Source organism: Anas platyrhynchos, chromosome 11, assembly GCF_047663525.1.
Source record: "Anas platyrhynchos isolate ZD024472 breed Pekin duck chromosome 11, IASCAAS_PekinDuck_T2T, whole genome shotgun sequence".
Lineage (NCBI taxonomy): Eukaryota > Metazoa > Chordata > Aves > Anseriformes > Anatidae > Anas > Anas platyrhynchos.
The window spans coordinates 6947987-6960926 of NC_092597.1; the positions used below are offsets into that span (position 1 = coordinate 6947987).

Below are 12940 nucleotides of genomic sequence, written 5' to 3' on the forward strand. Positions count from 1 at the left end.
CAGGAAAGGGGCAGCTTATGTTTGTTTCCTATTGGGCTGCTGACTGCATAAGGAACACAGCTATCCATGGCATGGAATAACATCATTTGCAGCTTTACTGCTAATGTCAACGCCGTTGGAAAAGCTGCATGGAAAATAAACCACAACCTTTATGGAGGTGGTTTCTCTAACACAGGACAACACCTAGTCATGGTGCCAGAGCAACACAGGGAAAGGACCCATGATTGTTCATGCTGTGCTGACTTCAAAGATAAAGGAAAAAAGAAGTTATTTTTCATTGTCATTAGCTGCTTTTTTTCTCTTTCACATGCAATGTTGTACGAGAGCAAACACCTGGTTATTTGGGGGTTTGCTCAAATCGTCTGACAAGAGTTAGTTTATTAAAAACTATTAAGATGATTTTACTGTATTCAATATCTTCCTAATAAGATTTCAAATTTAAACTATAAAGTTCTCTTCTGAGGTTTGAAAGATTAATAAAGAGACCTCAGCAACTTTACATGACCAGCATGACACATTACTTTTAATGAGAGAGTCCCTAAGTGAGGAATCTCAAATACATTTGTGACGGAATACATTAAAGTTCATGCCAGTGATAATGGCCTCCTCTACAAACAGTATTTTCATAATGAATACAGAAAGTTTTCATGATGAACAGTATCCGTTATTTTGGCTTAGTGCAATTTTGGACTTTCTTTTTGTTCTAAAACTATCATTTACAATACAGCTGTTAGTTCTGTTTAAGCAATGACAGGCAAGTGATCTTCACAGAAGTGAAGTCACCATGTGGGAGGTATGACAAAAGCTTATGGCCATCTCAGAGCAGAATTTTATTATTTTGCCTTTTAATTCTATTTAAATACATTTTAAGACTCAATGTAAGTGAAAGGCAGCACTACATGGTTATAACCACAGACACTTAATATGTTGATTTATATCATTTAAAATGGATTAAGTTTAACTTTACACCTAATGTTTAAGTGTGAACTGTTTAATTTATTGAAACCAGAAATAATTTTACAATGAATATTTTCACTATTTGAGCTATCAGTTTACAGTGAGGATTCAACTTTTCTTTGATAACAATCGCTTTCATCTCTACATTCCCCTTTGTGTTCCTTATGCAGTGGCACGATCTTGCAAAATCTGAGTTGCAAACACTGGAGAAGATTGTTTAAATCTAAGTAAACAAAATAGCTGTTCCAATGGAACTTTTTCTTTTGATCGGGTTTTAGGGAAAAGAACCCACAATGCAGCCTTTGAACTTAAATGCCTTTGGAGTGCTCTTTTTACTCAGGACAGCCAAAGGCATAAAAGCTGATTCATTCAAAATTAACGTTAGCCAGTTTTTCTCCTCTCCCACTACTCTGTTAACGAAAAGTTCAGAGCATGTGAACACAGCAGTTCATTTAATAATGCTAATAAGTTATTTGACAATAAATTTTAAAGGAACTTTCACTTTAAAGGCCTTTCACTTGCCACTATACTGCTTGTACATCTGTCCTGTGGCACTCAATGCATGTACAATACCTAAATGACAGCAGGGATTCAACTCTGCTTGGAAAAGAGGACTGTAAGGAGTGATGAGACAGAAGCGAGGACGTTTTTCCACTTTGTTGCGTTTACATCTAGGAAAATTTGTATTTATGTATTTGTTTTTGTCAGGGGTTTGAATTTTTTTGTGTCATTTATTTTTCTGGGAGGCCTTCCCAGTTATCTGCTGTTGCCTGCTGAAGCATGAATCCTGGGAAAATCGTAGCTGCTCTAAGGAAAAAAAAAAGTTGTGACTATACAAAAAAAAAAACTTTAAATCCCTGCCAAATGGTCCTAGCCTGCAAATTCAGTACAGTATTCAGTCCAAGGTTATTTTTGCCATGGCAAGGTAGTTTCTTTGAAAGACAGATGCTTAGCTGTGCCTTACTGTCCCACAGTAGATGTCCAGATCCTGATCTATGCATTTCCCCTCACAAAGCAATTCCCATTAGTGAAGTCCTGATTCAGTTTAAGCTAACTTACAAATTACTGCTAAATTAGATTGCTGCGTTGATACCTTGGCCAAGTTTTGGACGTGCTCGATATATGTATTTCTCAAAAGACTCAGCCGAAGTTTAGTCCATGAACTGAAAACAAACCCCCTTGTGCTTTTCCTGGAAGCTACCCTCACATCAGAGACATTCATTAATGTTGTACTTGGATCTCAAATCTGAGGGACTGCCTCAGAGTGCTGTGGGGCATCTTCAGCTAGAGCTGACTTCAATTGCAATTGTGGGTGCTCAGCATGCCTAAAAATTAGGCCATGTATTTTTAAAAGCTATCAAACACTGTGTTGTTAAAATAACATCTCTTTTTCGTGTGGCAGAAGAAGAAAAAAATCAAATGAATTTTTGCTGGCTCTGCAAATAATAACAATCACTGTTGGCATTTGTTTATGAAAACAGGTAAAAAAATAACTAATATTTTCTGTTCTGCCCCACACTGAACTATACATATAGTTATATTCAGTGAAAGCATTTGTGCCTCACCTAAGCTGAAATAATTTCCCAAAGCAGTTTAATGCACTAACGAGTCACATGCATTCACACTGGCAGTTTTACACAGGAGAATGTAGGTGGACTTTCACTTCATTTTATTACACTGTTATGGGTTTTCTATCGCAGAGAGGGAATTAACAGAGGAGCCAAGGGCTGAACTGACAATGCAGACTGAATTAGCATTTCTTTTATCAAGCAATGTAGAATGAGCAAATACCAAAACGTGTTATTCTAGTTTAAGGCTACACTGAGAATATATTATTTGTGAATGCTAACACTGCCACTTTTAAAACGTTAGAACTTGTTTGTACTTGTTAGATAATACTAATTTGCTTGGTGATGCCACACTATAGTCACCAAATATTTTAGATTACATCTTACTCTGCACCAAATGAAAAGTTAATAAAAATACGCAAGTTAGTAGTAAAAGGCAGACCTGTTTTGCTGTTGTCAACATGGCACAGCGATTTTAAGACTTCATCTGCATTCATCCTTGATATGCACACTCAAATATACAACGTGGCAAGTCTCATAAAAGCAACAATAAAAAAAATGTGTTTTCTAAATAATTTTTATGCCGCACAGCATGCGCAGAACATACTCTTGCAAGTGGAAAAGAATTGGATACAAGTCACAACACACCTATGCAAATAAAATACGCATTAAAAGAACAGAAGAGTATTTGGCTCTTTCAGATTATATGGTTGTTGGTACTAAATACATGATTATATTTCTCACTGACAACAGCACGGAGAGTAACAATAAATGCAGGTTAATGATGATGAATGGGATCAGCAGGAACAGCATGGCCAAATTTGCATTTGCTCCTGTAGTGACTGCAGGGCTCTGCACTGGGTGACAAGATGGTTTCTTTTTCAAAGTTTACCATGTCAGTAGCATGCCATTCTTTTGAAAGGTGATTTCTGCTTCATAGCAGCTTGTTGCCTCCCTTAAGATTAAGGGAGATGGAATTGTGTTCTTTAGACAGAGAAACTAACATATAAACTGGCAGTCTTAGTTCCAGTGATTAAGTAAGAAATATTTGGGAAAACATTTAGCCCTATGTTACTTCTGGTTTTCTATAATGAAAATTAAATTTTGGAAGAAGGAATCACTGATTTATTTCAACTTATGTAGCCTTTGTTTGAAATAGGATGAAGAAATAACCTGATTTGGAGAGGAAAAAAAAAAAAGTGTACTTTTCCAGAGAACATTTGACAGAATTATCTAAGGGCCAGGTCTAAGGGACTGATTGCGGTCTAAGGATGCAAAACACTTTTTTTTAAATGCAACTTCACACATGACGGCATTTCAGATAGGAAATAGTGTAAGATTTCTAATTTAAGTAAAATGAATTGTTGCTTTGGGAACAAGCTAGGAAAAGTGTTTGTATACATCCTAGCAGCTCTTTAGGGGTACCATCAACTAGAAAATGTTATGTCTTACGCAGTAGGAGGAATTTCCATCATCAGAGAAAGATAGTTCTCTTACTTTGATGTTGCTGTCTTCTGGAATCTTCTGAATCACCACACTGGAGGACCACGTGCTTTTTAATTATTAATAATTTTCAGTGAGACAGACTGATTATCTTGTTTTTCTTGGCTTTGGTTTGCTTGTTTTTGCCCCCCCACCCCCACCCCCCAAAAAAAAAAATCCAGCAGCTACTACTACAACAAAAAAATCATAAACTTGTCATAACCTGGTAACATTACAGTGGCCACTTTGAAGAACGGTCTGAAGAGTATTTGCCAAACCTTTTGATCCCTAGTAATCAGAACAGAAGTGCCCAAAATCCAGAGATTAAAGGATTAGGCCTCAAGAAAGACTTGTGGTATTTCAAGAAAATGTGACTGATGCTCACCACTTATTTTTTACAGTTCTGATGAGATTTAGTGTTTAAGGTCCTTTCCTGTTCAGACATAAAAGCTGCTGTAATCAGAGTATTACTAGGAAAAACTACTCTGTTTGGGGATTCAATATGTTTAAATTGTTGAGCCAAGGTTATTGTTTGGATTAGGTTAGAAAGGATGACACAGAAATACGTAAGCTCCAATAGCAAAGCAGAGAAGAACAAAGAAAAATGTTTGTATTTGTAAACAGCATTCTGAACACCCTAAGCAAGCTAGTTACAGCTATATAATCATCATCTAGAACAACATAGCAACTGGATGTTGTATGTGTCTACACAGCTACTGGAAACAAGACAAATATTTCCATCAAACCGAAACCCGTATGAAAGCAGAACTGGAGGCACTGGAGATGGAAAAGACTTACTAGGTCAGCTTGCCCATCCCCCAGGCCTGTTGTCCTTTGAAATCCATGTGGTCGGTTCACGCACACCTCCTCTGCTTCTGCCACACCAACTTGATGCATAACAACTAACATCCATCAGTGTCAGTACACTAAAAAACATGTGATAACAGTCTATACTAACAGTAAACCATTTTAGGATATTTGCTGGTAAAGTCAAAAGATTTTTTTCCAGGCTTCCTATGCCCAAGCAGTTAGCAGCTTTTCCATAAGAAATACGTGGCTATTAATAATACTTGTGGAGGAATTAGAGAGCCATGAGGAAATATCAGCATGTATTTTTATACATTACAAAAGGTATTTTAATACATTACAATATGCAATCATGCCATTTCAAACACCACTGGATTATTGTTACTGATTTTGGGAGAAAAATCCAACAGCTGTCTGGGAATTCCCTCAGTGTCTGGGTTATTGATTAAATAGCTTAACGTTGTCTAGATCCTACCACTCCACTAATGTTTGAAAATGATCGTTGGTAAACAAGTTTGCATTATTTTCTCTGTAATTGCACAAAATTATGTATTTTATTAAAATTAGCCTGATTTGGGGGTGAGATTGGCTGTTACTACTCCTAAAGTACTCCACACAGTATGTACGAAATACCAATTCTATCTTTTAAAGTAAAAACTAAGATGGGTCAGTGCAGCCAACCCCCCCGACTTTTCAGAAAACTGCTAAATATGAAATTTCACATATAATTCATTCCAAAATTCTGCTCTTCCTCCTTGCCCCTCCAGGAAATTGGAACTAGAAAAATGAAACAAAAATTTAAGGTAGGGAAACTATTCTAGTGTGAAGTGGGTGGGTGCAAGTGTTGCAGTGGCTTGTTACAATGATGTGATTGGATGCAAGTTTGACATCCTCTGTGGTACATTTAGGATAGATAGATAGATAGATAGATAGATAGATAGATAGATAGATAGATAGATGAACATTGCCTGTTAACTTTACATTCCTTGCCTGTCTGCATGTGCTACAGTCAGCCTGTCTCTAGTTTACTTCCTTGTTACTTGGTTCAGCCTGCACAGGCTGTGGTTTTTGTTCTCTGTGAGGCTCCCTGTGCATGCCCTGCTTGTGAAGCAAGCAGATAAGAGGCATGGTGTGAACGGCAGCTTATGTCACGTGGACCACGAGATATGGCAGCGTTGTGTGGCACACTGCTGCAACAGAGGCAGCCCCAGTAACACAGACCTCCTTTGAGAGTGGATTGGATTGCTTTGGATTCACTTGCCTAAAAACGTGGGTGTTGACTGAGAAAAGTACCAGTATTCAGAGCTGAGAATGTAAACATAGTGCAGTAAACAGTCTATTCATGACTGCTCAACCCAGAGCTGGGTAATCTAAGCAGTACAGACTGTACTGGTCAAAGAAACTTGCATACACGTAAGAATGACACAGTTTGCCTCTGTAAAGCATCCCTCTTTCCCAGTATGGAGAGTTCAACAGGCTGCAGTAAGTCCTGTAAAAGCCATTTCCTTCTAGAGTTGTACTCAGATAATATTTTATCACAGGCCTCTCTCATATATGCGAGTTTAATTGAATTTAGTTCTACCACATTACCAAGGACAATATACAACCCTTAATGTAATTGTTGATCTAAAAATGGTAAGCCTTTTGCATATATATGATGCTATTTAGGCTATTTGTTTAGCACGGGCCTAAAAATAAACAAAACACAACTTCAGCAATGGTATCAGTTGCTGTCTCTTTGACCTGATGCATTAGCAACGATTTTTATGGAGGAACATCTTCTCCTAAACACTATTGTTCCTCTGTTTCTGACAAGTAGTATGCACATGCATGAAAATCCTGTGCTTTCCTACACTGTTAGCTATGGATGGTATTGAAGTCTCTACTAAATGTCACAACTTTTATGAGAGGCATGGAAAATTCTATATAATGAATGTTGAAGACACTAAGCCAATAAGAATATACTAGGAGGAAAAAAAATAAATCTAAACTTGTAAAAATAACAGGTTAATATATAAAACTCAAGTTTTTATATTCTTATTTTGAAAAGGAAAGTAGTCCACGCTTGTGCTTGCAGAAAGAAGAGGGCCATAGGTAACAAATAATGCATGTTCTTTGATCTAATCAAAAGCAAACACTGTATATTGATCCTCAGCTGTCTTCTGCAATAAACTATTCTAACAGCATATCAGCAACACATACCCTTCTGTCCTGAACCACTCCTACCAGCTATACTGATCGAGCTCTTTTGTTCTATGATCTGCCTCCTCCTTTGCTGAAAGATCAACAATGGCAATGCAGTGAACCACTTAACTTGGAATGCATGCATTTTTGTTAGAGCCATTGGGTTATGAGAACAACATCATCCTGAAGAAACCTTATAAAATTAAAAATAATGCAGTACGTGGAAGCTACAGAAGAATGAAGATTTACAACCACTAATCATGGAGGGATACTAGCAATAGATCTCAACTATTGCTCAAAATGATCACAAATATTGATCCATTTGAAATCCAAACTCTGTTTCAAAATTACAAAAACGTGGTATTATAATCATGATTTTTAGGTTAACGTTTTAGAAATGATTAAAGGGAAACTGGGAATCTGCTAACAAATAATGTCAGATAAATCTCAGACCATACCAATGTTTTGTTTTCAAGTGCTTTTTTCAGATAAATTAAATAAATTCTGCTAGCTCTGTAAGTATCTCGCTATTGGTTGTCCCTTCTAATATAAGCCTATTCTCTACCCAGTTACCAACTAAGTATTATAGAATTAACCACAACTGTTAAGGTCACATCAAGTCAACATCAAAGTGGTAAAACCTTAATGGAGTAGGGGATAAAGAATATAACAATCTCTTTATTTCTGTTTTCTGCATCTCTGGAGAAATACTTTAAAGTTCACCAAAAAATACTTATCTAAACATATTCATCTTTTCATATTATTTTAAATATAGGTAGTTGAATTTTAAATCCAGTACAACTGGATTTAAATATTTCAATAAAATAAATCGTATTAAATAAATCATGTTGTGGATCATAGAGAAATGTGCAAATCTGCAATCCTAATACGTATGTATGTTATCATTCCCAGAGGGCTCTACACAAAAAGAACTGTGTTGCTGTGTTTGTTAACATATTTAATCATTTATGATACAATAAATTACCCCACTTTTGTTTATCAAGTTAGCTAAAAGCTAGCTAAAAAAAGTGGCTCTAATCTCTCTAATCTCAACCAGTGATCTTGTTGCCTGCATACCTAACTAGCAGAGATCCTCTAGCTAATGTTTATGCCATTTTTAACGTCATGATCTTATACAGTTATATTGGATGAAAACTTCAAAAACAGTGGGTATCTTACCAAAATATTTGTCTGCAAAAAGAAAAAAAAATACTTTTCTTTTGAAAAAAAAAAATTGTTACCATTTGGAACGAGCATGTTCATCCTTATAGCTTTCATATTGGCATTATAGCTTTCACCTTGTTGGTATTCTCTAGCTTTTCTGTTTCTCTTAAAGTCCCCCAAAACCTCATTTTGGTTATGATGCTATAATCCCTCTTAGAATTGACAATTTATTACTTAACAAAACCTGTCTTTCCCTTGGTGCAGGTCCAGTTTCGTCTATTGACCTCTCTCTTCCTTGTTTCTCCAAATCAAAAGCCTAACCATTAGAGTTAAATTCTGCATTTTGTTTTTCAAAGGCCACCACCCATTAACCTCTTGCCATTCTCACTGACCAAAAAAAAAAAAAAAAGTCTGTAACGGTCTGAATTCTTGTCTGTTTTTTCCAAAAGCTCTGTAATTTCTTTTTCATAGGCTCATCCCTTTCCCCTTTGTATCAATACCAATGTTAACATTAAGCACTTTCATTTTCTATATTGGTATTTGTATTTTTTGCCTTCCGCTAATCACATTTGTCCTGTCTTTCATTTCATCGCCATTTATCCCATTACAATTCATGTCTTGGTGCTCAAAGTTAATCTCCAAGCATTTCTTCTGTTTTGCAACTAATACTTCTGCAGAAATCAGAAGTATTCAGAAGTATTATATATCAGAAATCAGAAGTATTCTTCAACTATATGGCCCCTCTGTGTTTAATCAGTTAAGTCCCTGTGATTTCTTCTGTGCATATCTCTTCATTAAAAGCATAGTCTATATAATTCAGGGTATACTATTGTTACTGTATAGACATCCAGATATACATATGTGACTGTACATGTGTTGCAGAGACAGAAATGTTAATGAACTAACCCCATCAAGGCCATCCAGATCCAGACCTCTGACCCTTAGGCTCAATGCAGCTCAGAATGGTGCTTTTCTGATTCTTCCTCAGAGGTGCAGGGTTCAGAAACTGCCAGGGAGGGAAATCAACAGTAGGGCATCATCATCTAGAAACGTGTGAAAGGAAAACAGCTGAATGAGCAGGTGAGTGGGAGTACAAACCATGTGTGAAAAGGGGAACGAGCCAGTAGCTGACTGGGAGGGAGAAATGCATCAAAATCAAACAGCGTGGGCGTGAGGGACAAAAATAATGGAAAGATTCAAAAACATAGCGGAGGACAAGGCTAAAAAGAGACAACAATCACAGAAAACTAAGAACAGAAAATGCACACATGAGAGAGCACGAGTGCAGTAAATGGGGTAGGAGTGGAACAATTGCCATATTGAAAAGGTGATGACGGATGATACGTGAGGCCAAAAGGCTTAAGGGCAGAGTTCTAATAACTATTTAGTGCAATGACGGGTGTAAAGCCACCTCAGACCTCATCACTTCTCCCTCACCCAAACTCTTGGCAGCCCAGCGATGCTGTGAGCCGCTTGGTCCCTGTCCTCTGCTCTGGGAGCCGGTCCCCCTCAGGCCGCAGGCTGTGTCAGGGGGCTCCGGACACGGTGTGTGTGAGGAAACGCCCGACCAAGCCGGGGCCGAAACGTGGCTGCCCGCGCCTGCAGCAGTGCCCCTAACGTGCCGCGACGGGCACTGCCCCCGCCCCCGGGACCCAGCGGCGCCAGAAGAGACTCGCCAAGGGCTACGGCCCGCGGTGGGGGCGACAAAAACGCCGGCAGCGGGGCCGGAGAGGGAGCGGCGCCCGCCGGTTGCCCGGGCGAGGGCGACGCCGCGCAGCAGCCGCCGCGCGAACAAAATGGCGGCGGGCGGCAAGAGCGGGGTCCGGCGGGGCAGCGGCAGCGCCATGCCCGGGGTGAGGCGGCGGCGGCTCGGGCTCGGGGTGGCGGGCACGGCTCGGGGCAGGCGGCCCGGCCGGGCCCCGTCCCGTCCCGTTCTCTGACTCATCCTCGCTGCAGGTGCGGAGAGCGCCCGGCGGCCCCTCGCCGCCCGCTGGGAGCAGCGTGGTGAGCGGCGCGCTGCTGGCCAAGGAGGCGGAGTACAAGTAAGGAGGCGGGGGGCGGCGGTCCCTCAGCGCCTCACCGGCACCCCGCTAGCTCAGCGGGGCTTGCGGGTCATCCCCAGCGTCGGAATCTCTCAGCCGCTTTTACCAAATGCACGGATGAGAGTACTAAAAGTGGGGTTGGAACTTTTTTTTTTCCTCCTGCTGCTGCAGTGCAGCTTCCTACCGCCGTTTTGCACAGGAGCATCGGGGTTGACTGTGTGCTGCGCTAGGCCTTAAGTCACTCATGGGCATTAGATTTTTCTGCTTAAAAACAATAATAAAAGAGGTATTACTTTTAAGTTAGGAAGATCTAAGTGCTTAAGACTGTTTTAAAAGAAGACTTAAAAGTTCTGAAGCTTCAGAGAGACGTGAGGATCCCAAAAGGCAGCCCCAGTTAGAGACCAGAAAGCACCTTGCTGCCCTGGTGTAAAAGCACGCACACTCCTTCCTCTCAGTTCCCAGCTCCCGTAAGCAGTGAGGTGATCCAGTGTCCCGTTACACTACGTGAAAAGCCATAAAATGACACATGCAAAAACATGAGCATGTTCTAATCTATGTATATGTATGGTGATACAATTAAATGAATATGTAATTAAAAGGTATGTGACTCCTGACCCAACCCCTGCTGCTAAGTACACGTAAGATAAGCATTATAAGTAAAAGCAAAAGTGTTGAGGAATTGAAGACCTAAATGTGTATTAAGCAATGACATAACAGAAAGTAAGGGGCTCCCTTTCCCTCTCGGAATCAAAGTCTAAACCTTACCGTTGAATATGTATATGGTATTTTATTATAGATTTGATAGAAACCCAGGAAACTGTTGAATCAGTTTGAATAATATCCTGAAGTATATTTGGTAGTTCATTTGTAGGAGTTATTACAATTTCATTTAGTTAAGACGGATACTGTCATAATTACATCTATACCTCAAATCTTTCAGAAAGTCATTGACAAGCATTTGTACTTTCAGGCGACTGAATGCAGAATTAGAAGCAAAAACAGAAAAACTTGTGCGTCAGGCTGAAGAAGTAATGGTGAGTACGCTATGCAGACTGTTACATAACTTAGCCTTGGTTCACATGCACACAGGTTCAAGTTTCAAAAGAAATTATTTAGACCATGACAACTAAAGGTATTTTGGTTTCAAATTCAGTCTAAACTTTACTTCCTTCAAAATTGTGAACGTCTACTAAAGACACATGCAGGAATAATTTTTGTGTAAGTTCATCAGGTAGGTAGATGTTCACAAATGCATAGAGCACTTGTGCAGATTTATACATAAAATCACATAAGAACATTTTATGAAGTTTAAGTAAAGTGTCTGCAGATGTTTCCATGTCTTAAATAAAATGTTATTTTAGTATTTGAAAACCAGATACTTCTGCAATAATCCTAGTGAAATAAGATCTACATTGTTCAAGCTGAAAGGAATATAAAGAATAACAAAAAGAAAATATGTAGTTAGTTAAAAGGAAGCTTTCTTAAAACGGAAAAATTTCCTGTTTGTTGGTAGTATCTTTTAAAATTGTTTTGGCCGTGTGCCAATTTTTATATTAAAATTGGGCAAATTATGAAAAAGGGAGCAGGGGTGGTCTGGTTTATACCCAAAACGGTTCAGAGAAGGTGCTCTGAATATTAGAAATATTTATTATAATGTCACACTTCAGAAAAGGCCTAGAACCCAAATCCTTAAATATTCTGGAAAGATACATGTAGTTTGTACACTGTTGAAACTTCATTTTTGTGTCCTATGAAAACATGTTGCCCTCTTGAGCTCTGATAAACTGAGGTTAACTGCTTGGCATTTGAGCAGAAGCAGGTGAAACATCCAAAATAGCATCTAGTTTCTTCCCTTTAGAAAAACAGCAACAACAAAACCACTTTTTTCCCCTCCTCTAAATGCAGCAGCAGATCAGATATTCTTGGGACACTTAATATACCACATAGCACTGCCCGACTGCACAGATATAACAACAAAAGAAAAACAAGTCTAAGTTTAAAAAAGAAAAACTAAACAGGACAACTGCATTTAGTTATGTTTTCTAACTGTAACTTAGAAACATAAGCTAGCTGAATATGCAGTGTTAGATAGGCTAAATTGTTTTCTTAAGTACATAAAGCATATCAGTGTCCAAATTATAGCTGTATTGCATAAAATAAAACAAAGATTTATTTTTAAGGGTTACTCTAAAATAATTAAAATTGAAAATTTGTTTCACCTGCTCTGCATTTGCTTTTCCATTTCAGAAAAAAATAAGAAAGGGTAACAGCATCTCAGATGATAAGTTGGGCAAAAGTTTTATGGTAAAAAGGCAGTAATTACATGTTGTGGAACAGAAATAAATGCTTGGGGATATCAGCGGTATTTTAATTTCTAGCTATCTTTTCCTATGTTTGAAAAATTCATTTCTATGGTAGATTAAAGTTTCCATTTTTTTCCATAGAGTATAGTTGTGATCTGTGATTTAAGAATTTATATTTAATCTTTAATGATTTATACTGTCTTTTTTTTTTTTTTTCTTTTTAATAAAGAAAAGCCAACAGGAGACACTATCTAGACCAATTTCAGTACAAACTCAGTTACATGAAGATGACAGACAGAGGTATGTGCTTTACAATTGCTTTGTATAATTCATGGCGAATCTTTGGCCATGATCTGCACACCTTGACTTGCCCTATTTGTGCTCCAGTTTTGTCTTATTTTTGCAGCATACTGTATTAGTGGAGTCTGGATTT

At 38.4% G+C, this 12940-nt stretch overlaps 2 protein-coding genes across 8 annotated transcripts in view; one reads left to right on the plus strand and one right to left on the minus strand.

The window, feature by feature from the left end:
- The window catches only part of RFX7 (regulatory factor X7), a 79904-nt gene extending 70166 nt beyond the window's left edge, over positions 1-9738 (minus strand). Inside the window, exons 1-2 of one of the 3 annotated variants that reach the window (XM_072043509.1) lie at positions 9600-9738; positions 9069-9168 (exon numbers count right to left, since the gene is read on the minus strand). The gene's annotated coding sequence lies outside the window, so the exon portion shown is untranslated. Of the gene's footprint in view, positions 1-9068; positions 9494-9599 lie in introns of those variants that run through there. The other 2 variants (XM_072043507.1, XM_072043508.1) reach the window with 2 other exon arrangements.
- Positions 1-12940, plus strand: part of TEX9 (testis expressed 9) — a 46509-nt gene that overhangs the window by 16565 nt on the left and 17004 nt on the right. For 2 of the 5 annotated variants that reach the window (XM_027467148.3, XM_038184727.2), the window contains exons 1-4: positions 9814-10015; positions 10119-10204; positions 11175-11238; positions 12737-12807. In XM_027467148.3, the coding sequence (XP_027322949.2) occupies positions 9959-10015; positions 10119-10204; positions 11175-11238; positions 12737-12807 (278 nt within the window). In that variant the 5' untranslated portion in view covers positions 9814-9958. Of the gene's footprint in view, positions 1-9813; positions 10016-10118; positions 10205-10315; positions 10337-10404; positions 10491-11174; positions 11239-12736; positions 12808-12940 lie in introns of those variants that run through there. The other 3 variants (XM_072043526.1, XM_072043523.1, XM_072043525.1) reach the window with 3 other exon arrangements.